At 40.6% G+C, this 24491-nt stretch overlaps 1 protein-coding gene across 2 annotated transcripts in view; it reads right to left on the minus strand.

Annotated features, from left to right (window-relative positions):
* The window catches only part of mcf2l2 (MCF.2 cell line derived transforming sequence-like 2), a 117639-nt gene that overhangs the window by 6999 nt on the left and 86149 nt on the right, over nt 1-24491 (minus strand). Inside the window, exons 24-32 of one of the 2 annotated variants that reach the window (XM_046042468.1) lie at nt 23767-23859; nt 22999-23077; nt 14743-14779; nt 14508-14605; nt 6385-6474; nt 4092-4163; nt 3529-3639; nt 2554-2663; nt 237-356 (exon numbers count right to left, since the gene is read on the minus strand). In XM_046042468.1, coding sequence (XP_045898424.1) covers nt 237-356; nt 2554-2663; nt 3529-3639; nt 4092-4163; nt 6385-6474; nt 14508-14605; nt 14743-14779; nt 22999-23077; nt 23767-23859 — 810 coding nt within the window. Of the gene's footprint in view, nt 1-236; nt 357-2553; nt 2664-3528; nt 3640-4091; nt 4164-6384; nt 6475-14507; nt 14606-14742; nt 14780-22998; nt 23078-23766; nt 23860-24491 lie in introns of those variants that run through there. The other variant, XM_046042469.1, reaches the window with a different exon arrangement.

A 24491-nucleotide genomic window follows, 5' to 3' on the forward strand; every position in this document is an offset into this window, starting at 1 on the left:
TGAAATGTCATCCAAGCTGCAGCGCCACATGGTAAACTAAATAGTGTTTTATAATTGTGACAACAGTTGTAAGAGCTTTCTCAACATTTAAAATGAGCGATTACAGAGAAAGTTAGAGATTTGGTTTGCTTGTAAACTGTTATTAGTTATGCTGTCCTTCACATGTACTTTTTGTTTTAGTCTCTTTTTAACTTCTCTCTAATTTCCCACAGTTGTGTGGTGGAGCCAGCTAGAACTCACCAGTGTCTGTTTTCCGCTTCCTCTAGAAACTGGACCAGGTCACTTTTCTCCAGAGAGAGGTCGCTCGCTTCACGAGACTCATAGGTCAGCTGCACCCGGTAACGACCACTGTCACCCTGCAGAAAGAATCGACTGAGTCCAACTCTGCATTTATTTGAAATTACATTCACATGAAATCCCAGCAGCCGATTACATGAGGTTGACCAAGCAAGAGGACAGAAAAGAGTAAATATTGGATTGGCTTTTACTTGTCGGTGTGGGCTAAACGAACTGAAATGATGCAGGACAGGTGCTGCGCTGGCCTTCTGTTGGACTAAGTCAGTAATAACTTGCTTGATGTTTGCCTATCTTAACAAAGTTGTCGACTCGAGCAAAGAGGTTTTACGTAGCGGTTCAGCCGCTGGCTATAAATATTGAGTATATTTTGGCAAACTTACTACATAACACATCGGACATCGGTGACGTTACTGTAAGTGCTTCTGCGTCAGCTGCTGTCTAGCTTTGTTGGCCAGCTTGCCACCCAAGTTTGGTATTGGTATGCTGCTGCTGGAGGAGAGCGCCGCCGCAGCCGGGAGAGAAGGCAACATAACCGGGCTCAGCAGCCTCTATGGACATAACGTTAGCTAATGGAAGAGGCAATGAGACCATAAAGGACATTTACGGAGGAAGCTGAAAAGAGAAAAAGATCTTGGCGAGAGCTACGTGAAATTAAAGGCTGCAAGACAGATGACGAGCTGGCATTCTTTCTAAATAATACTGTAATATTGCTATGTCTTGTGTTGTCACACTTGCTCACACAAAAAAACTAATCTTACATAATAGTGTTTTAAAGTTAGAGAGAGTGGTGACTCTTGTTAAATGATCTACTGTAGCTGGTCATGTCACATCACTTTCGTTGGTTGGAATCTCCCTGTTAAACATTTGTAGCAGAGTCATCATTGAGAATATTATGAAAATATGGATATATATATATATATATATATAAATACGGTAATTCATGCTGTAAAAATGAATTCTGTGAAAATGATAATAAATAACAACATAAAGTGACCTTAGTGGTTATATATTATACATAGTATAAATAAATATGAGCAGGTGATAGTGGTGTGGTGAAATCTGGCTATAAAGTTTCGTAGTCATGCAGTCCATGCAGAGCTGGTTCTGATGCGACGAAACCTGCCTGATGGTGCTCTGCTGCTCATCTCATGTCCAGGTTGTAGCTGCAGTTTGTGCACATTAATTAGGCTTCCCCTCAAAACTGTAGGGTTTCTAAGTCTTTGAGTTATGGTAAATTTTGAAGAAATGCAAAAGGTTGTTGAAAAAAGTGAAATCTGGATTTGTTCGTTAAAACTGCAGCCATTAGCTTGTTTGGGAGGTTAAACACCACAACAAGAACATCACACACACTTGATCCAATTAATTATGAACTCAAGTCCAGCATTCACTCTCCTCTTGACTGTTTGTTTATATAAAAATATAAATCAGCATAGCACAGCAAGGGATCAAAAGTAATTTGACAGGATGACTGCAAACTGCCCTCTCCTTGACAGTTTTGCGAAACGATTGACTATTTTAGTTTGTACTGTAAAATTGTACAGTATAGATGAGTATGAAGTTTTGATTACATCAATACAACACAGAAAGTTGGGTGTCTCACTTATTCTTTGCTGTCTGCAAGTTGTATTGAGTTCACAAATTCTCGATTTTTAAAAAAATGGAAATATTTGAATTTGTCATCTATCGCATGATGCAAAATTAAAAAAGAGAGTGTGTGCTTGTGTATGCCACTTACATGCTCAGTTTGTGTGTTGCTTGTGTGCCTGTGTGGCTCTCTACTGTACATCACACAGATTATCATTGGCTTCCACAGCCAGCAGACCTGTGCAGCTATAATTCTCACTGTCTTTCCTCTCTCCTCACTTTCTTCTTAAATGTCAGATGCCCACTGCTAACGAGACACATGTCCACGGGAAATAATTAAGCAGTGAAGCCTCTTTCAGGGGGATCAGAAGGGGATTTAGTAGAAAAGAGTGAAAAGTGAAGGATGAGTGGAGAGCTTTCAAGGGCCGGTGAGTGATTGTAGAAAGCTGACGTGACCCAGCAGAGCCGGAATGAGTCGAGTCGAGCTACATTTTTCATTTGAGTCAAGGTTTCAAATTGTTGGTTGGTCCTGAACTTGTCTTGTTTTAATTCAAAATGATTTGCAACTTTGGGTTTTGTAAAGTTTCACCATTAAATACATTTTAAAACTAGGCCCAGTCATGAGTGTTATATGATATCTGGGTTTGAGCTGCAATCTTGAGTGTTTCCTACATTTTTATTGTTGCCTTCCTCTTCTGAAGAGTTGGAGGACTCCTCTGCACTGGAGGGGATCGTCTCAAAGTCGTCTGCGTCCATAGAAGGGAGACGCCGCTGGACCCAGCCTGACGGGAATCAATACAATCATTAACCACTGCAATGTACTCATAAACAAGGAGATTACTTTTCCACTTGGCAGAAGATGGTGTTTTTTTCCTGTTTATTGACAGGACAGCAATGATGCTGTGCAGTTAAGTAATTTGTCTTGTGAAAGCATGATGAATCTGTTTGCAATAATTGAACCTCTAGCCAACGTTCTCATACACAAAATGTCTCTGAAAGTAATGTAATTTATAATTATCATTGACAGTTTGCTGGTCACTGAAACACATTCTTGGAAAATGCCACAAATGTTTAAAACAACATGTTTTCCCTGACAAGCGACCTCTTGTGGTAATCCAAATCATTGGTACAAGTATTGTAATGTTTTCTTAAGAAGGGGGTCATTGTTAATTGGTGGATGGTTTATAGCAGTGGTGGCTGGCCCTTAGAGAGTGCACCAAGTCAGAAAGCCCAATGAACCATTTTTATATTTGATTTTTAAATATGCAATAACAATAATAATGATCAGTGTTGGGCAAGCTTGGAAAATGTAGTGAGCTAAGCTACTAGCTTATTTTTGTTACTGATGTATGAGGACTTGTTGACCAAAAGTACACTTATTTGGCTACAGAACTCTTGGACTGTGCTGCACAAGCTGATCGGAGCTGTTTGGAGAGGGAACTAGTGGTAGCATTCCAGCTGCCTCCATCTAACTCTACTTCTTTAAGATCGATCTATGGGTAGAAATCAATATCTGCAGAAAGAAGATGAAGTTATGGATTAGAAACTATGGAAAGAAGACAACACTAAAACAAACTCTATGTTAACACTGAAATCAATTCCACCAAGAAGACAACCACACACAAATGAGTCCTCCTATGTGGTTACCTGGTTGGGAGGTGGATCTAGGGAAAGCTGAGGTGTCACTAGCAGCAGTAGCAGTGCTGCTAATCATGCTCTGACGTTTCCCGACTGCAGCCATAGCACCACGCAAAGTATCTGGAGGGAAGCCAAATGCTTTATACCATACTTTTCATCATGATCGCCCCTTAACATCGTCAACCAAAAGTTAAAACATGAGGGTCGTGATAGATTCAGTGTAATGAGATTCAGTCTTTCTAGTAAAGAGAGCAGTGCAACTCTACTCATGCAGAAATCAACCAAGTAGTCAATGGGCCTAAAAACCAACAAACCCCTCAACACACAAAAACTACAACAAAATATTTTATCTGATTCTCTTTGATGCTCATGCATTTTGAAACGTCACATCACAAATCACAACAAGTCAACACAGCAGGCCAGAAATGGAAAATTTAAAAAGTGAGCAAGCACATATCATCCACAAATACAAAAAGAGGTTGTGCCTAATTAACCAAACAACAGACTAAAAGGCCCAGCATGCTCGAAGACTGTACATTATATACATGCCCTATTTTTGCATGTCCATATACCTTCATAACCAAAGGGAGTGGGGTCACTCTTTATCTCGTGTCTCTTGCTCTTTATGCTAGCAGAGAGGGGACCTGGCCAGAGGAAATAACATGCAACCACAAGCATAATTAGATACTGACAGCATTACCCACAAACCCCCTTTAGATAACAAGCCCTTCAGACATGAAACCTGCAACATTATCTGTTAAAATAACAGCTTTTTGACACACACACATTATATATATATATATATACATATATGTTTGTTATGACAGACCATTATGAAAAGAACCACAATCGTGTGATAATTGTCATTGTCATCTGGTACACAGAGGTAGCAGTGGCCTACTGGGGAACAGCAATAATGGGAAAGAGTATATCAAGAGAAAACTCTGTTCTCAGTTCTCTTTTACCTGTTGCACAAGTACGTTTTAAAAATGTAGGAAGCTGAACGACTGTTGGCTTAATTAATGACCATCATGAGAGTTGGAAGACTTGAGAGTTGTTTGCTGGATATTCTTACTGGCATAAATGGAAGTTGAAGTCTTTACTTTTTGTGAATAAAATAAACAAAATACATTTTTGAGGGTCATCAGGTGTGAAATAAATTATCTTTCTTGGATTAAACGGACTTGATTTTCTTTAGCACAAAAAACATCAACGTCAAATTTTGAATGTTTTGGATTAATTTGCTGCATGTTAAATACCTCCTTCTGTGTATTTAACCTTGTGCATGCTATAGCTGTGTTAATATTGTTAATATGACAGCATTAAATTGAATCTTTGTTAGTGCATAAAGTGTTTTGTATATACAGTATTACTAGGTCCTATACCTGCTATAACTTTTACAGATATGTTACTCAAGGGCCTTATTCAAATGTGAAACCATCCTGTAAAATGCTAGTACATTTGCAGAGTGCAGTACTTGTCTGAAAAGGGGTCTTTTTCACAGCAGACATTTTGACTCTTCATAGTAGGAAAAGCACAGGCGTTACTAACAACATTAACAATGGCTCGGTTTTCCAAGTTAGCCATGATACACATGAACAGCATGAACAATACCAGGACCCTGAAATTAAAGTGACTAAACAGAATTCAGTCATCATTCATTTTATTATTTACGCCTGCTTTTTCCCTACAGTGAGATGTTAAAATGTCTTTGTCTGGAATAATAAACAAGTTAATTATCCTCAATTTGTAAATGGGATTAACAACACTGAGATTAGGAAAATCAACCCCACCAGGGCCACTTAATAAATCTGCATGATACATACATGTATAAAATTAGGGTACATTGTGGCATACATATAGTATAGTGCAGCTGTGTGTTTCCTGATATTAGTGCACAAGGGGGATGACATTTCAAAATAAGATGCCAAAAAGCTACAGCCTCATTCCGAACTGAGCACTTCACAGCCATCATAGCGCTCTCATCAGTCCTATGTTATTGAAAAAGAAAAATACCATAAAAATAAAGAACAAACTGAGTGGAAATAGTTCAAGGGACAACTTCAATAGTTCTTCTCTGGTGTTTTTAATTCCCCTCCTGCCTCTCATCTGTATACCTGCAGTAAATTGCACTTCTACTGCCACTATGCTACATTCCAAATGTCATCTCATCAAAATTCTTATTCCCTTGCTTCCTTCAAACCCACCTGAACACTGTTTTCTCATCTTTTAATTGGAAGTTTGCAGTCAACACATTTTTCTACCTCAAAATTAACCCTGAATATATCATATAACAATTCTAAGCATTCCTCCTACTGGGACAGCTATGGCTTAGAGGTGGAGTGGGTCGCCCACTAATCTGAAGATGTGCAGTTTGATGCCTGGTGTGGGAGTGTATGTGAGAATGATTCGTTTCTTTGATGGAGCAGTTGACACCTTGCATTGCAGCCTCTGTCATCCGTGTATAAATGGGGTGAATGTGACATGCACTGTAAAGCGCTTTAATCTCTGCTAAGCTGAAAACACCACTGTCACCTAGCAAAGAAATGTTTTGTTTGTATTGGCCTTTCTTTACTTTATAATAATCTGACCAAAGGTCTTCATTTACTCACCATTGTATTCAACACTGCACCACAGAATGAGCCTATCAAGAAATGCAGGGTAATAATTAGCCTTCTACCTGTTGAGCTGCACCACTCTGTGAACAGTATCTGTGCACATTCAGTAGTTGGCTGTGCGCCTGACTGTGTAAGAGTACTGAATGTGAACAGAACAGAGAAAGACATATAGAGTACAGAGTGTAAAAGCAAGATGTAGCAATAAGGCAAAACGTGGAGGCAGGAATACTTTGGACTAATCAGGTACCTTTTGTGCGTCTCGTAGCGAAGGAGGAGGAGGAGGAAGATGAGGTGAGAGAGAAGCGGCGGGCAACCTCTGCCTCCTTAGCAGCAGGCTCTATAGCCGGAGAGGGGTCAGGAAGGAGGAAGAGACGTGGAGAAAGAAAGCGCAAAATGGAGTTAAGGGAGAGGCAATGAAGAAGCAGGGGAGGATGACAGAGAGATGGGGCGTTACATAGAATGCAAATGAAAGGTGACGGCGTAACACAGAATAACACAAGGGAAGATGTTATTGGCTTAATATGCTTCACACCCTTTTGGCGCTAATCTTCACATCAAAACACAAGATTTTTAACCTCTTAATACAATTATAAAGATACTACTACTACTTCTTCTACGTAATAATAATATTAATGATTTATAATAAAATTAATAATAGCAGTTTATCTACCGAGGACTTATCAAACATTGCAAATTGTTTTAAAAGAGACCTTACAAGTGAAATCCATGAAAAATAACAATGGTTCAAGCAAATGGAAAGAGGAAACAGGAATGCAGGAATCCTTAAATAAAAACAAAAAAAAAAGTACAACACAATGGAGGTGAATAATGTTTCATTTCCTCTGGATAATCCACAAAACACACTGGGAACGGTTGTCATCAGACATTGTTTCTATTAAGACACATTCCTGTAATTTTTCAGCGTTCGCACCTCCATTGTATTGGGGTGGACAGATACTTCAAAACCTCTGCATGGCTAGATACTATAAGAAATCCATAATCCATTTGGGCTATTAACATATGTTAGAAGAGGTAAACGACAAATTTCTCATATGTCATGGCTTCAGTACAGGAGCAACATGTCTGCCTGCCCACGTGCTTCAACTACACACTTACGCTTAAAGGGAACCTATTATGCTAATTACCAGAGGCGAGTTCTTTCAGGAGGACGGGGCGGAAACGTGAGTCAGAGATGGAGAGGGGAGTTTGTTGTGTAACACAGAGGAACGGCCAGCAAGCCTTTAGTTCCAAACATCAATCCAACACTACACTATGCACTGCTTATTCAGCTTGTTAGCATCTTGCAGACTCAGCTGATCAGAGCCCCAGAGACTCTGTCCCCTAGCTTCATTGAGATTCAGCCGGCTAGCACAACAGAGACTATGATATTCAGTACCAAAGAGGTACCGCCAGTCCCGCCTGGTTCTCTGTCAGCGGTCCGGCCGACTCCTGCTCTACGTGTCCAGTCGACGGTTGTTCCTGCTCCCTGTGTCCACTTCCTGACTCTGCTGAATATTGTAGAGCTGTGAAACAGTACTTGAGGAACCCCCCAAACCTGACCAACAAGTCTGCTGTGGAGGATGCAACATTTTAAGACTTGGGGGAACCTCACCCATATAATAGGTTACTGACGCAGTCAAGAAGCTCAGGTGTGGATGAGATTCACCATGAGATACTAAAGGCCCTGGACATTGTTGGTCTGTCTTGACTGACCTTTACAGTGTCACGTGGAGGTTGAAGACAGTGCCTGTGGAGTGGCAGAGCGCGTGGTGGTTCGCATTTTTAGAAAGGGGGGCCCAAAGGGTGTGCTCCAGTTATTGGGGTATCACACTGCTGTGCCCAACTGGATGCCCAATTATACCTGATGCAACTTAGTGGCTTCAGTGTAAATGACTGGGGTTAAACATCTCGTCAACCTGCCGGCTGAACTCAAGCTCCGTCCCATGGTTGAGTTGGAACGCTGTCACTGTGGAAAAGAGCCAGCCATGGTGTGAACCTGCAAGTCACAGGACGGAGCAGACAGAATGGCCCTTGATTTCAGTCCTTTCTTCAGTGATCTAACATGTTGGGCTTACTGAGCGGCCAACGCAGCAGTGAAGCAAAGGAAGCTGCAGAGAGCACATCGACATCTACCATCGACTCAGCATTCATTATCATCTCATACAGCAGACAGGAGTGTGCATATACTGTATAAATGTTAAGTGTGCATGTATCAGTTGTACTTACTGCATGAAGACCAAATATAAATACAATAAGTTCATACTATGGGCCTGATTTACTAAAGGTTTGCCTGAGTAAAAACGTGTGCAAACTTGATATCACCAACAAATCAACACGTAAGCTGATCTACTAACAGTGTGCACGGAGAATGAAGTCTTTCAAAAGTGCAAGATAGCACCTGTTTATTTAGTACTTTTGCCTTAATGAATATGCAATTTGGGGCGTAACATGCAAATACATTTATTTACTACATGTAATGTGATCTACCAAGCCTAAACGCAATTTCATGTGAGTACAACAGCCTCTGTATTTAATACATTTGATACGTTGCGCAGAGATGGCTTCTGTTATTTTTACCAGAAGGAGACACAGCCGTAATGAAAGAAAATGTAGAGAAATTAACATTAGATAATATTATTCTATATCCAATGTATTGAAATACAATTATTTTATTTTATTTATTCGATGAACTATATGAACAGAATTTCTTTTGTATTTTCATTTAGCTTTGGTAATACTGTTGTATTAACATTTATGCCAATAAAGCAAATTTTGTTTCGACCTGACTTCTTTCACAACCCATTGTAGGTATCGGAGAGGGAATGGGGTGTTGGGGGTACAGGGACAGAGTCATGAGATCTTGGAGCGACTGAGCACGGTGCGGACGGTCGGTGATTGTTCCCTCTGGCTGGATGAAGCTCGATCTGCTGGCATTTCCTCGCGTCTGGAACATTCCAGCATACTGTAGCTGTTTCTGCTGGGGTTTCCCAAAGCAGTTTTTCCTGGTATGCTGTCCCAAGTACTTAGTACAATCTCAGGCAGGATGGGCAGGTACAGACGATTTCCACATACTCGGGACGCACTGAACGAAACAAACTAAGGTTTTCACGCAGTGGCTGCTTACCCTCCCGACTCTCCATGGCAGAGAGCATTAAAACACGCAAACCCCTCATTTAAATACTCCCACCTCCATTGTGTTTGCTCCTGTTGTCATCTACGCAATAATTCTTTGTAAATCACCCATAACAGGTACTAAAATTGCATGTGCAATATTTTAGAATGGACATGTAATTTAGTACTCTTTATTCGGGACGTTAGTAAATCCGGCCCTATGAGTACTACACAAAGTGAAGGCTGATGTCATTACTTGCTAGGATGACATGAATTTAGACCACCATTCCAAAACCACAGGCATGAATCATGTCATGATTGTGACTCTAATTTCTCTCTCTTTTTCCCCTTGACCTTATCTTGTCTGTCTTTCTGTGTTTGGGTGTGTATGTGCGCTGTGGGGGGGCGTGATGCTGATCCACTCTCTCAGCTGGCTACCAGTTACCTGCTGATTACACACACCTGCCTAAGTATACTGCAGTGCATCTACCCTGCCTCGCCAGTTTAACACCAGCAAGCTACATCAACTATTTAGTCAACTTCAGCCACAGCCTATCCAGTGACATCTCAGCTCTCTTTACAATAAACATCTTTTTATACTTTCAACTGCCTGGTCTGAAGACTTTTGGGTCCCATATCTTCTAATCTTAACAAATCTGCTGCTATAACAGGCCTCACCTCTTCTGGTTTCAGGGATTTGCTCCCATTGAGTCACAAGACCATTAGTGAGGTCCAATAATGACGCTGGGTGATAAGGCCTGGCTCCCAGTCTGCATTCCAGGTTAGTCAAAAGGTGATGGATGGGCTTGAGGTCAGGGTTTTGTACAGGCCAGTCAAGTTCTTCCCATCAAAATGATAAAAAAATTATAGGCTATATAGTCTACATCCTGTACATTTACACTGATTTAATCAGTAAAACAGTCATGTCATACTCACAAATTTTACTTTTATAATACACATACTGTTCTCATGCATTTTTTTGTTTTGCTGTTCTTTCATTTAGTGCTAAGCTACTGTCAATTAAACTGGAAATGTACACTAGAGTACATTTATTAAGACAATAGGCACATACGAATTGCATTAACAGCAAACAGCACATTAAAACAGCAGCAGATCAGAAAACAGGGGGGCTTCTTACTAAAATATGGCCAACTATAGTCAAAATACAGGAAATTAGTAATAAAGCCTTTCACTAATAAAAGCCTCATTCCAGTAAAGGCCTGCCATTCCACTATGTAGTTGGAAGTTTCATAAAAGAACTTTCTACATTTCATTTTCACTTACTTCCCTCATGAGGATTATTGTGGGCTCTGGACATCTTTGCTTGTCTAGTAAACTGACTCCATTACCTGAGCCACCCACCTCACTTGTCTCATTAGGAGCATGTGTGGCTGTAACATGGAAAGCAGAACCTGGAATCAAACTGCGTCCTCCTCCACAAATGTTAATACGCTTTCAAATGTCAAGAGAGTTGAATATAAGAAGGTGGCATTTTGTGCAGCGCTGTGCCGCACAATTTAGCCAAGCCGCTGGCACTGTCACCACTGGCCAGACTCTGAAGCAGACTCTCTTTCTGTGCATCTGTCTGTCTGCAGCCTCCCTGTCTCTTTAACAGTTTCCTGTCACAATCTTTCATAAATCACAGTTTCCTTGTTGTAGTGCGGGGAGATGCATACTGACATGAACATATAAAAGCAGAGGACGGGGAGTAGAGGGAGACTGACAACGAGCTAAACTGATCAACTGAAATGTATCTACTATTTGAGGAAGAAAAGGGAGAGGACAGCAGTAGTTGTGTGACTGGAGAGTGCGGAATGACCTACAAATGACAGAGGCAACATATACCCTGCTGCTGTTCAGGATGATGATGAATATCATTATGATGAAGATGACGACAGCAGTGAAGGAAACAAGGAACAAACGATGAGGTCAAGAGTATTGACAAAGATGCCACTAATGATGATGATGATGATGATGATCAGGATGAAGGCGGCATAGGCAAGCACTCAATGAATCGCATCATGCTGTTACCTGCTGGAAGAGACCTCCTGTTAGAAAGTCCCTGCAAGGTGAAGCGTTTCCTAGCGTTAGCAGTTGAGTGACCTGATTGGTTGACTGAAGCATCAACTGAGTGGGAAAGCAAGAGGGAGCAGGAATTAGTACAGCAGGAAAAGAAAGAAAGAGTGGGCTTTGAGTGTTGTTTGGAAATGCTCTATATTGGTGTCAACCGTCCCTTACCTTTACCTTCATACCAGCATTGGGGATTGGGAGAGGATTGTGTGTATGTGTGTGTGTTTGCGCGCATGTGAATGCAGTGTGCAAAGCCAATTCTAATGCTGTGTTTGAAACAGGCTAAATTGCTGTCTCAGAAGGTGTCTAACAGGACAGCGAGGCATCAAGTGCTGTTCTAAATGGCTTGAAAGATCTCTTCCTGTCTCCTAAGATGCCTTCGAACGGCCAGTTTTGAAGGCAGCATCGATGGTGACTTGATGGCCTATCGCCCACAAACCATGCGGCTGCGGCTGCGGCAGGAGAAGCTTATGAAAACTGCTCAGGAGGGCGGAAAACAACTTTTAGTAGTTTTCTCGCTTCGATTTTTGTTAAGCTAGCGAGAACTAAACACTGAACTATCATATTAGGCCGTGATTGTAACCAACCAACTTTGTTCAGTATGATTTAGGAGGTGTCTGTTAGCTATTTGGGTAGTTAGCTGATGCTAAGGCTAGCGTCTCTACTGACAGCCAGAACACTGCGTGCTGACGTCAAGCGTTGCAGCAACTGCTGCCCTAGAAAGCTGTTCGAAACCAATTTTAACAGAGATGCCTTCACTTGAAAGTTATGCCTTCTGAGGCAGCTGTCTATTATGGTAGCGAAGCAGCGAGGCAACTGCCTTCCGTTTTGAACACAGCCTAAATTAGAGCTGGGGATGAATGAAGCAAAAATTCCTGAAGAAAGCAGAGGAACTAAATGTGTACAAGATTACTTACAGCTACTAATATCGACATAACAAATACATCAATCCACGCTGACTCTATGTTCACAGGTAGAGTCACATTCACACTAGATTGGTTAAATTTGTGAGCAGGAACAAGCTGATGTTGAACTGCCTGTAACTTGGCAGAGGAACTGGCTGTGTCTGTAGATGTCAAGACAAAATTGACAGTTTGGCAGCAAAGTTAGGAAGACTGCTTTCTGTCATCTCTAACTTCCTCTGTGATCACTCATTGTAAATGTGGATATAGCTGATCACAGAGCTGTTGTCACTAACCCGTATTAATGTTGTTTTTGTCAGACTACATTGCAATTATAAAATAATGATTTGATCAAAAACAATATTTGTCTTTAAGTTTCAGTATATGTATCCTACATCATAGTATATTATATGCTGCTTCTACAATGATGTGTTCTTATAAATGATCTATAAAATTAAATCACTAGCTTATATTGAAACTGACTGATCAAGCCTCAGTTCCATTGTGAGCTTTCCGGTTTCAGCACCTCAGGATAGCTGTGCAGCTGAAAGGACAGTTTGTGTAAATTCTCTGTAACAAATAGCTTGGTAACAAATGTACATGTATCATATGTACGTTTTGTTAATAGGAAGATAGATAGATGGTGGGTTTAGTGGAAACTTGATGCGCAGCCTGCATGAACTGTCATAGAGTACACATTTACTAGAAGACAATGAGAAAGCAATCTTGACATCTCTCTGATGTCTTTGGTTTCTGTGCCAACTGTAAATAAATTCACCTTATGATCAGACAGAACATCCAGAGGCATTTTTTTATTCTGGGGAGTGGGAAAAAAAGACGAGACATCATGTTGCGCTCAGGTTTCCCTATAGGCCGGGCGTAACATAAGGAAAACATGCAGTCCCCACTTAGCGACTATACTATTATACTAGACTATTTTTATTTACTGCAAACCTCTTTATTCACCAAGGAAGTTTTCCTACTTTATTCTGGTCGGTGTTTACATCCCACCTCATTCCTGTATGATTGGTCCCTGGCTGACCAGATGACTTCCACGGAACACATCCAGACTTTCTGCACATTGTTGGGGACTTTAACAGAGCAAAAATCACTCAAAAACTGCCGAAATACAGACGGCACATTAAGTGTCCCACCAGGCATAAAAACACACTGGACCATCACTAAACCATATCAAGGGCTCTGTCCCCCGTGCAGCTTTGGGACTCATTCACTGTCTGGCGGGTGGTGATGGCGCATAGATAAGATGATTGCCTTTGGTGTGGAAGACCTGGGTTCGATTCCCACTGTAAGACATCCACCATTGTGTCCCTGAGCAAGACACTTAACCCCTAGCTGCTCCTGTGGTCAAGACTGTGAGGAGATGGACCAAAAAGACAAAGCTGGAATTACAAACCCTGCACTGATTATTTAGTATTTTTGAGGCTGCAGCTACAGGCCTATAGCAGATAATCTCACACACACCGGGACATCTTATATATCAGCTTTTGTGAGGACATGTGCGTGCCAACTAAATAACTGAACCATTGCAATCATCCAATCGATTCTCTGTACATCCCTCACTGTCTGGTTTGATTGACCATCAAACAGGACAGGGACAGACTACAAGAGACAGTCAAGATCGCAGAAAGAAATCATTGTAGACATCTGTCACCACTGCTGCCCCTCCATTCTGGACATCTCCAGATTCAGGAAACATCACTGCAGACCCAGCACACCCTGAACACACCCTGTTCCAACTTCTCCTCTCTGGTGGCCGCTACAGGTCACTGTACACCAAAGCAACCAGAAACAATAACAGTTTCTTTCCAGTTATCACTATGATAAAGGGTTTAATCAATTATATACTGTAAATTCTCTCCATGCACGATGTAGTGCGAAGTGCATCTGTTTTATGAATTTCAAAAACACTTGCAAATACTATTAACAATGTGCACTAAGCTAACTGTGAAAAGTAAAGATACTAACTTAAAGGTCCCATATTATGTTAATTTTCATGTTCAGAATTTTACTTTGGGTGTCTAATAGAAAATCTTTACTTACTTTAGTGTTTAAAAACATGTTATTTTTCTCAGCACCTCTATTCTCTCTGTCTCTGTCTGAACCCTCCGTTTGAGCTCCCGTCCTGATGCTGACTTGGGGAACCTGAAGGCTTCACACTTAATGTCCCATCTACAGTTTATTTCACTTAATCCAGGAGGCAATGGAAGATGTTTGTTACTAAAGAGTTTGTTTGGGTTAGAGTCTAAGGTAACACGTGACCTCTCACCTCTCTTCTGCCTCATGTTAGGGCTAGGGTTGGTCCTCCTGAAGCCTGACTCTGGACTTGATGAATCAGACTGTCTCAGCATCATCTTACGCACAGTCCTGTTGGAGTAGAGGAACAGGTAAAAATGGAATGAGCAAATTGTTAAATGCTAAAGCAGAATCCCTACAACTTAATTTCCCACTATCCTTACGTTCCCCATGAAAATATGTTTATATTGAATCAGCTGATGGCTCACCTCATGGGGGCCCCATAGATGTTGAGCTGGCTGGCTTCTTTGAACACAAGAGAGACATAACATTTTACTGTTCATTCATTGACAACATTGTTTCTTCAGTGCCATATGACTATGACGGAAATTATTTATATGTGCATTTTCTAAACTGCCACCAACATGATTAGTGTCTGGTAAAGTCTGGTAAACAACTAAAACTACTTTGTTAAGGTTAGGGAAACATACACTGTTAAAAGAACCAACGTTGAGATTAGATGTGAACTAAAAAAAAAAAAAAAAATATATATATATATATATATATATATATATATATATATATATATATATATATATCACCTTGTACACTAAGATTTACTAAAGAGTTAATATATAACTGCAACCACTAAATACAATATACAAATATAAATCTGAAAATACTATTTTTCAGATGTGCATCAGTTATTAAAGGCTCTGTACTCACTTAAAAGCACTTATGCATATGGTAATAACAGCCATCACATCTAAGCTACTTTCACCAACCAGTATTTTGAGATACCTCATTGTGTTCTGCAGAAAGAATTGGGAAAGAACTGCACACATTTGTTAATGGCTTTGTTGCAGTCCCTCATCTGGTAAATGCACTACACTTATTTAGCACCTTTCTAGTCTTCTGATTACTCAAAGCACTTTATACTACATGTGAAATTCACACACAGTGCAGTAGCTGCCTACAGGAGCAATTTGGGGTTCAGCATCTTGCCCAAGAACACTTGGACTGCAGAGAGGAGCCAGCAACCTTCCGATTAGTGGATGACCCTCATGAGGTAGGGCTCAGCTGACTGAAACTGTCTGAAAGCTCCGCCTCTTCTCAGATGTCTAAACAGACTCTTGTCTGGTATTATTGATGACTGGAAAAAAAACACAGAAAATCTTTTTTTTTCTTGGAATATTATGTCCCTTCCTGGCATTATAATGGATTTATTTTTATCTATAATGGCAAACATAATGAATGCATTTCCTTCCATCAACCCCTGACCTCCTCCAGAGTAGACTTTGTCCCTCTAGCACGACGTCACCCAACCTAATTTGCTCCCATCATAATTACTACAGCTGCTAGAGGGCTTTGTCACCTCATTGTAAACAGATGTTGTTTTGGGGCACTTACTGAAATGACTGATGCCTTGTTTTTTGGGAGGATAATCTTTAATACAATTATGTAAAATTATTCATGAAACATTGCTTGATTAAAATAAAAACTCTTTGACAATTTGACAAGGCGATGGATGTGCTCAAATGTAATCCTAATGTCTTATTTAAAAAAACACATACATTTTCTTCTTTTTCACAAAAATATAACAAAAAAGACTTTCCACCTCATCTCCCAGCCCTAGCTGGACCCAGTTCAGCACACAGATCCAAGAGCATGGCTCACAGGAATCTAAATCAACGTATTAGCCAGTCATCATCATGGGCCAGAAAATCTTCATGGTCCCTCATGGACACTCTCTAATCCTTCCATTCACGTTGTCCTCTGCAGTGCCATAATGCAGTCATACAGCATTACGCACGATTGTCACGCAGTATGTTTACAGCACAAATATCACTGATGGTTTGAATGTTTGAATGGTAAACTGACAATGTGTGATATGACATGAAATTAAATGTGAGAGGCATCATTATACCAATTGACCCTTCCCTAAGCCCCGCCCCCATTAGTTACTGTTGATAAGTCCAACAAACTGTCGGCGCTGCCACTGTCTATTACTGCACTCCCCAGAGAAATATTGTCCAATTTGTTGGAAAAAGCGATCTCAGAAAGAAGCAGACAGTTTTGCAGTTGCATTGTGCATGTGAAGGTTGTCTTCAGGCTGTCGGACTGACTCAAACTGACTCAAACGGAAGTGAAATAAAATGAAAGAGAGAAGCTAAAGCCTACTGATCACACAGTACAAGTGAACCACCGCATCCCCCGACGATTGAGACAAATGACAACAATATGAATGATCAACACTGTTCCTGTAAAGCTGGGTAGGCCTCTATTCATTATTACAATCATTAAAAAGCAGAACAGTAGGGCTTTATTACATTACATTTAGTAGGAAGTTAGCTAGTGTTAGCTAACTAACATTAACATTAGGAACAATCCACATCCAACATTTTTCTGGATTTATTTTAGGTTTTGGAAAGAGAATAAATCGTACTTCTCCTTTCAACCTCTCTAGGTAGCAACTGTAACTATTAGAGTGCCACTCCATTGACTCTAATGCACGTCACATCAATTTTTATACATCACTCGTCTGCGTGAAAACCAGCGTACATAACCTTTCCGTGTGAAGCAGCGTTTATACAGACACCTGGACTTCTGATTCCCCTGTCGGCTCCTTACTGGATTTGTTCGCTTGTTGGACTGACTCCCTGGTTTTGCCTTTTGCCTGCCTGAACTGAACTTTCTTGTATCTGATTGTTTGTGTATCATGTTTTTGGGTTCAAGTCTGTCTCAAGTCATTGCAACGCTAATATTCCAATATCCCACACATCCCTCTCATTCCTTTCTAACGAGTTGTTTCCATGCTTAAAATCTCCCAGACCTCTGCATCAACTCCATAAGCTACTTTCACTGACTTGACAGAATCACTTTGTGGCGCTATAAAGATAGAAAGTCACTGGGAATACAGATTTGGATGTCAAACGATATCTAAATAAGGCTGCATAAATGCAACATTAACAAATCTGGCATGCCACTGGATTCTGCTGTGTGACAAGAAATCTCTAGATGAATCTAGTAAAATAACTGCAGACAGTGAGGCGCAGCCTTGGCCAAATGCATAGCTCACAGAAGTAAAATACCAAGCTGTGAATGATCAGGCTTGTCACCTCCTGTTCCAAGCAACCAATGAACCTGTCGCAGAAATGCAGACTCAGCATGGAGCCATTTCACATGCTCCAAGAATTGTACTTTGCAAAGGGATATTTTTTCATCATGGATCGAACAATGTTTTATTCATAAATCCTGGTCACATTGAGGTCTGCAGCCAATAGTCTGAGAGTAGAACCTTAGCAAGGAGCAGCATTGAGGAGATGGAGGAAATGCTCAAAGGCAGATACAGTGCATTTGTTTGATGATGGAATGCTGGCTGGCATTGTGTCTTGTTAATATGACACTCACACATCATGCAGTTAATTCACATGCATTAACTTCTTCTTTCAGTTTTCCACTCCACTCTCACTGCTACTTTCTGCATATAGCTGCTTAAATTTGGAAATCTACCTATTCAACCTGGGTGTTGGTACGCACCAAAATTCCAGGGCTCACGTGAGAATATGGAAGCAGATATAGATCTTTTTTTAGTCTTTACTCTAATGTGTCCTTTTCCCATTAGAATTACTGAATAATTTTACCTCCTCAGGCCTCTAAAAACTGTCCCATTGAATTAATGTGAGACAGAAATATTAAGGTTGGGAAACCTTAATATTAACAACTGTAAGAAGTTCCTGTAAGCAACAAATGTACAGTGAATAAACAAAGTACTGCGTCTCCAAAAGTAGAATGGAAGCTAGAGCCTTCAGCTTCAGCTCCTCTCCTGCTGAACCAGGTTCCAGTTTGGGTTCAGGAACCAGACACCATCTCCACATTTAAGAGTAGGCTTAAGACTTGCTTCTTTGATAAAGCTTATAGTTCCCCTGACCCAGCCCTGAACCATCTCTTAGTTAAGCTGCTATAGGCCTAGAATGCTCTGACCAAGTTTGAGTACCAAGCACCATTTCTGTAAACACAGAGGGCCCTATGTTATCTCTCTCTCTCTCTCGCTCTGCTGAGTCTGTACTTACTTTTATCAGTTTATGTTTTTTATAATGCACCATTCATCTGCCATTTAAGTAGGAATGCGGCACCTGCAGGTGCATCCATCTTTTAAAAGGAATTTAATTTATTATTTAATTCATGTTACGCCCAAAACACACTTGTGATTAATTAAGAGGCTTATTCCAACCCCATTCCAACGCCTTTCATTGTGACCAAATTATGCACCTCTATTTGCCATCTACAAAAGGGAGATGGACATGCCCGAAATGCACTTGCACCACTCACAGTACTTGACTGTGTGGAACATGGTCCACCCGCCGAGTACACACACACCGAATCCAAAACCCGGATGTGGTGCTTGAATCCAGGTCTCTGTAAAAACGTGGGCACAACTGTCAGTGATTTCCCATTGCTGAGTTAGCCGGAGTCTTATTTCATCTATTTTTATTTTCCTGCAACATGACATTAGTCAGAAGTAGGCTTTGGATCCAAGCTAGGTTGATCTGGCTGTGTGATGTTGGGTGCAGTGATTGTCTCAAAGTGCACTGCATTCAATCCAATCCCTGCACTTCCTTTTCTGACACCGACGAGTGTTATTTCTGTCATAGGTAATACTTGCTTCCATTGATAATATATTCCGTGCTGTCCATAAAAGAGCCATCTTCACCCCCCTCCATTCAGCCCTCACACATCTTGAAAATAACACCTACATCAGAATGCTGTTTGTCGATTTCAGCTCAGCATTGAGCACAATCTCAACCGTTTGTTTGTGAGGACATTCAACACCCAGTTCCAGAGTATAGTACCCAAGCATAGACAGTTTGGACTGGTGTTCACACCTCCTCCACTCTAGTGTTCAACACCGGAGCCCTCCATGTGCTGTTTGCTCAGCTTGATTTCGTTGTTATTGGTAATAATAACCACACTCAGATGGCGCAACATTACTAAATAGAAGTCCTCAGGGTAGGAAACATGAGTAGTGACCAATTATTATCGATATAACATCCATTGCATACTGACTCATTGGTTCAGCTTTGATCTAATGTACTTGCCATTGGTGTGTGTAAACAGTTTTAGTGTGCTAGCACTTTGCGTGCGCTCTTTCAATCTGGCTAAACTGTTTGCTATTGATTATCTGACTGTTTCTTGCCCTATCACACGACTTTGGAGTGACCCTAACCCCATAAATGCTTGAACATCATCAACACTTTAAATTAAATTATTATTATTAGTTATTAGATCCAACTTGTAATAAAGTGGAAGTGTGTCTATTCTTTTGAATGAGGATTCTATCTGTACATTTCCTTCTTAGAATTCATCTCTTCCTCCTTTCTCACTTCCTCAACACATTCATACAATCTCACTTTCTCTCTCTCTCTCTCTCTCCCTCCAGCACACAATCTCTCCCTCCTTTAATGTTTATACCTTGAAGCCTGCCTTCATTCCCTCTGTGCTGCCTTCATCTCAGCCCTCCGAAATCTCTTCTCTCTTTCTTTCTCTTTGTCTCTCTCTACCCATCATTCCATCACCCTCTTCTCTTCTTTACCAACTTCACTCTCTCTCTCTCTCTGTCTTCCCTCTGCCCTCCTCACATGGAGTCAGAGATGTAAATCACTCACACAAACATGCTTGCTGCACTGGACCATCAGAGTCTACTACAGTCTCTGCTCTCCGGGCTTCGTGACAGGGCTGCTGTGTTATTAGTCAGTCTGCTCACTCTCTCTCTCTCTCACACACACACACACACACAGAAGGGTTTTCAGACATGCAGTGTGCGGCTCACAGAGGGTGGTTTTCCTGTCAGTCAGGACCATACAGGGAAACTGTGGGCGACTGATGTTTATTGGTACAATGAGGGCCGAGAGAGGTAGAAAGACACAGGGAGAGAGAGGGGGCTGAAACCAGGGGACAGAGATAAAGAGAAAGGAGTTTGGCTGTGTATGTGATGTGAATATATGTTAGAGCATATATATGTTTGTGTGCTGCAAGTATTAATACGTTAATCAACAATGTAAATAATTGTTATTATTTTCCCATTCATTGATTAATCTATAAAATAATAATAAATCAGAAATACAACATCAAAAATATATTAAAATGAGAAAATGGTGAGTAATGCTGTGAAGGTTGCGAACGACACCACCATCATCGTCCGGATTTCAAACAACAATGAGAGTGCACAGAGAACAACCTACTGCTGAAAGTCAGCAAAACCAAGGAGCTGATCATTGACTTTAGAAGAAAAGGAGGTGCAGACACACACTCCTGTCTACATCAGTGCTCAGAGCTGATGTGGAGCAGGTGAACAGTTACTGTCATGGTCATCTCTCATCTTCACTCTAGGTAAGAAAGCTCACAAACTGCTGTATTTCTAAAGGAAGCTTAAGAGGGCAAAGTTATTTTTAACTTTTACGGAGGAGCAATAGAAGGAATCCTGACTGGAAACCTCACAATCTGGATGTGCACGGCCCAGGAGAAGAAGGGCAGAAGATCATTGGTACCCATCTACCGAGCATCAGTTATAATGGAGAGGTGACGCAGAGGCAAAAGGATATTAGGAAGGAAGGAAGGACAGTACCCACCCCGGCCACAGGCTGTTCATCCTGTTGCCTTCTGGGAAGAGATATAGAAGTTTCAGCTGCCGCACCACCAGACTGCAGAGCAGCTTTTCCCCCCTAAGGCTGTGAGACTTCTTAATTCAGCCTCAGCACTCCACTATGTAAAACAGCTTTATTTGTAGGACTTTGTGTATGTTACAACTTACTCATTATACAACCCTGTGTTGTAAAATGCTGAATTAATCTACCTTGTGTGTACTCCCTTGACCCATGACTGCATACTCGTACATGTTTCTTATACCATTACTAAGTTTGCAGATGACGCAATGGTGACTGGCCTGATCAGCGATAGCAAAGAGTCTGCATACAGGGAGGAGGTCCTGCACCTGGCGGTATGGTGCGCCAACAACTTTGGTATTTTTCAATCTGGAAGTTATTTTCATAATGTTCTTTTTGTGCTGCTATGTCTGACATGCCTTTAAACCTAAGCTCTTGAAATCTTTATAGACTGATGGACAGTAGATCTCTAGTTTTAATTGCAGGTAAATTGGAACAATGACTTTTTATTTCAGATTTTTCTACAATTCAAACTACTTTTAGTGGCTTTAAAAAGGTGGTATTCTGCTTTTTAGCTTTTTCCCCTCTCCTTAGGTTTGCAAAGTAAAAAAACTAAAAGTCCAGCCCAAAGGGAGTTCCCATCTCCCACAGAAAACTCTGCTCTGAACAGCTCGTTTGTAGTCCAGCAAAATGCATATAACGCTCGCCAATCGGCTAGTCCGACAAAGCCTTCAACACACAGGGTGAAAAGAGGAGCTGCAGAAATGTACAGTATGACAAAAATATGGTCCATCCATCCATTGTCAACTGGTTATCCTGCGTACAGGGTTGCGGGCGGCTGGAGCCAATAACCCCTAAATAAAATGATGAGCCTGAAAATGAGCATAATACAACCTCTTAAACTCGTTAGCAGTAGATTTATTAATAATCCAGGCAGCGATTACATTTCTCAAAACATGATTGTGAGAGCAAATTAGTACTCAGTAAGCAGTTATGTTTTATAATATAAAAACCATGTTTTTGTTCTGAAGTGTACTTCCCTAAGGTCACTGCTCATAAAAGTTACAACCAAAAGGGAAATGTAAATCCATCACTTCTTGTGTGTGTTATTTGGGCTACTGGAGTTGTGCCGGAGTGAATGCTTAGAGCCCCAAATGTACTTTCTTAAACTGATACACTGGAGGTTGAATGACATTTGTGATCAGTAATTGAATCAGCATGACTAAAATTCTTTTTAACTGTTAAAATAGACACTCAATATTGTTGATACAAATCCTAAATATTGTGATGCATTTCTGTCTTACTGACAACTAAAAGAATCCTAATTAGATGGAGTTTGTGTTTGTATGTTACATCTTCTCCGTCTGTAGTTCACAGACAGTATTAGGAAGAGGACATTTCCCTGACTTAGCAGTTGGTACAAGAGAGTGGCAAGCCTATCTCCAGACTGCAGCAAAGGATGACTCCAAGATGTGCTGATAGATACTGGTGTTGACAAGAACAATTTCATGATAACAGAAAGAAACTGAGTTGCTGCAGGAGGAAATATTGATAGAGCCCCAGCATGGGGAAAAAGTGAATCGAATGCTTGCTTTAGATGTACAGTATGCAGACATAGCTGGAGAATTGTGAATATGCATTAGCAGCAACAGCAACTAGTTGAATGTGTGATTAGAAATACAATGTTTCCGTGTACATACCATGTATATGTGTAAGTAAGACGTTACATGTTCAGATAAATGGATACATATAGCTATGTGTCTGGAACCAAAGTAAGTTCTTATATAAGGGGTAAATATTCACAAGGAAGCAGATATTCTCAAGTACATAGGGGTTTGTCTGTGTGTGTGTCTGTGTGTGTACCTCTGCAAGCCTGTAGCTGGCCTGTAAGAACTTTACGAATCTCTGACACCCACATATTTTTCACATCCATGGAAGGAGCCTGGGAAAGAACACACACACATACACACATATCAAGCAACACATAACAAAAACCAACAAAACAACACTTATGCTTTTTTCGGAGTGACAAACTGTGCAGTGGGGGAGTTGTGTGGTGCAACACTGCCCCCAAGAGGAGGATTGTGGAAAAGATCACTGAATCCAGCTTTTCCATATGTTTAAAGTGGACTGACAACATCTTCAAAAGCAGCAGTCAGTTGTCTAATAATAGCTGTTTTTTGTACTACTCTTGGCCTTAAAGCTATTTAAATGAAACCATCTAACAGAATAGTTTGTTTCTTTAGTGGAACTGCTAACAACTCAGATATGTGGCATGAGGCTGCAACCTGATATTGTGATATTGTTTGCTGTAAGGTCAAAAGCCAAATGTTAAGGGAACCACTGGATTAGCAATGGATTTTAATTTTATAACCTTATGTTTTTTTTATTTAAAAGCTTAATCTGTAAAGTAACTATTAACCATCTATCTATAACTACAAATACAATTGTTGTGCAGTAAAAAGGACAATATTCCCTTTGAAATGTAATGGAATATAAATAGACATACCTTAAATGTCAGATGTATCTAAAAAGTTTACTTTAGTACAGTTCCTGAGTAAATTGAATTCATTACTTTCTGTCACTGTTCAAAAGTAAAACAGTGTGATCATTACGCCAGCATCAACATACCTGGATGATGTAAACCTCCTCTCTGCCGTTGTACCACACCTCAAACTTCTTGTTGTCACCTTTGACGTTCTCTGTGATCCCCACAGCACTCATCTGGACAGAGACAGTAGGGCAGAGACACTGTGAGATGCCTAAAAGTTCATTAACACAACCCAAAATAACCCAAACACTGAGGCTATCTGAGAATTTCTTGACACTCCACAGATGAATCAATCCCACACACGCCGCTGAAAATGAACAAACAAATGCACTATTTTGTCCTGTCTGAGTTTGCTAATAAATACAGTTAAAAAATCTAACTATATATGTATATCTGTCAGTTTTTTCATATCTTGTTCTTGATTCCTAGTCACTGGAGTCCTAACATCCTCCACTCTTAAACAAAATCTTCTGCATTTTATTGAGCTGCCAATGACAACTACAAATGACCTGAACACACCTTCAGACAGAAACTTGATCTTTTTCGTCACTTGAGGTGACAAAACAGAGTCAAAGCCAATTCTAAAAGCAGGTACGAATGGGAAAGGAGCTGGTCAAATCATACACCAGTTTAAATACTGCATCATTTCATTACTGTTCACGCTCTACTGATGAATGTGGGTGTGCTTTTCAGCACACATGAATGCAATCTTGCCACTGTTCATTACGACTCAGACAAAAATCCAAGCATGATATACTGAGCTGTCTGCTGAACAGAAAGGATAAGTGATTGAATTTCTTTCATA

The sequence above is a fragment of the Micropterus dolomieu genome, unplaced genomic scaffold, assembly GCF_021292245.1.
Source record: "Micropterus dolomieu isolate WLL.071019.BEF.003 ecotype Adirondacks unplaced genomic scaffold, ASM2129224v1 contig_13071, whole genome shotgun sequence".
Lineage (NCBI taxonomy): Eukaryota > Metazoa > Chordata > Actinopteri > Centrarchiformes > Centrarchidae > Micropterus > Micropterus dolomieu.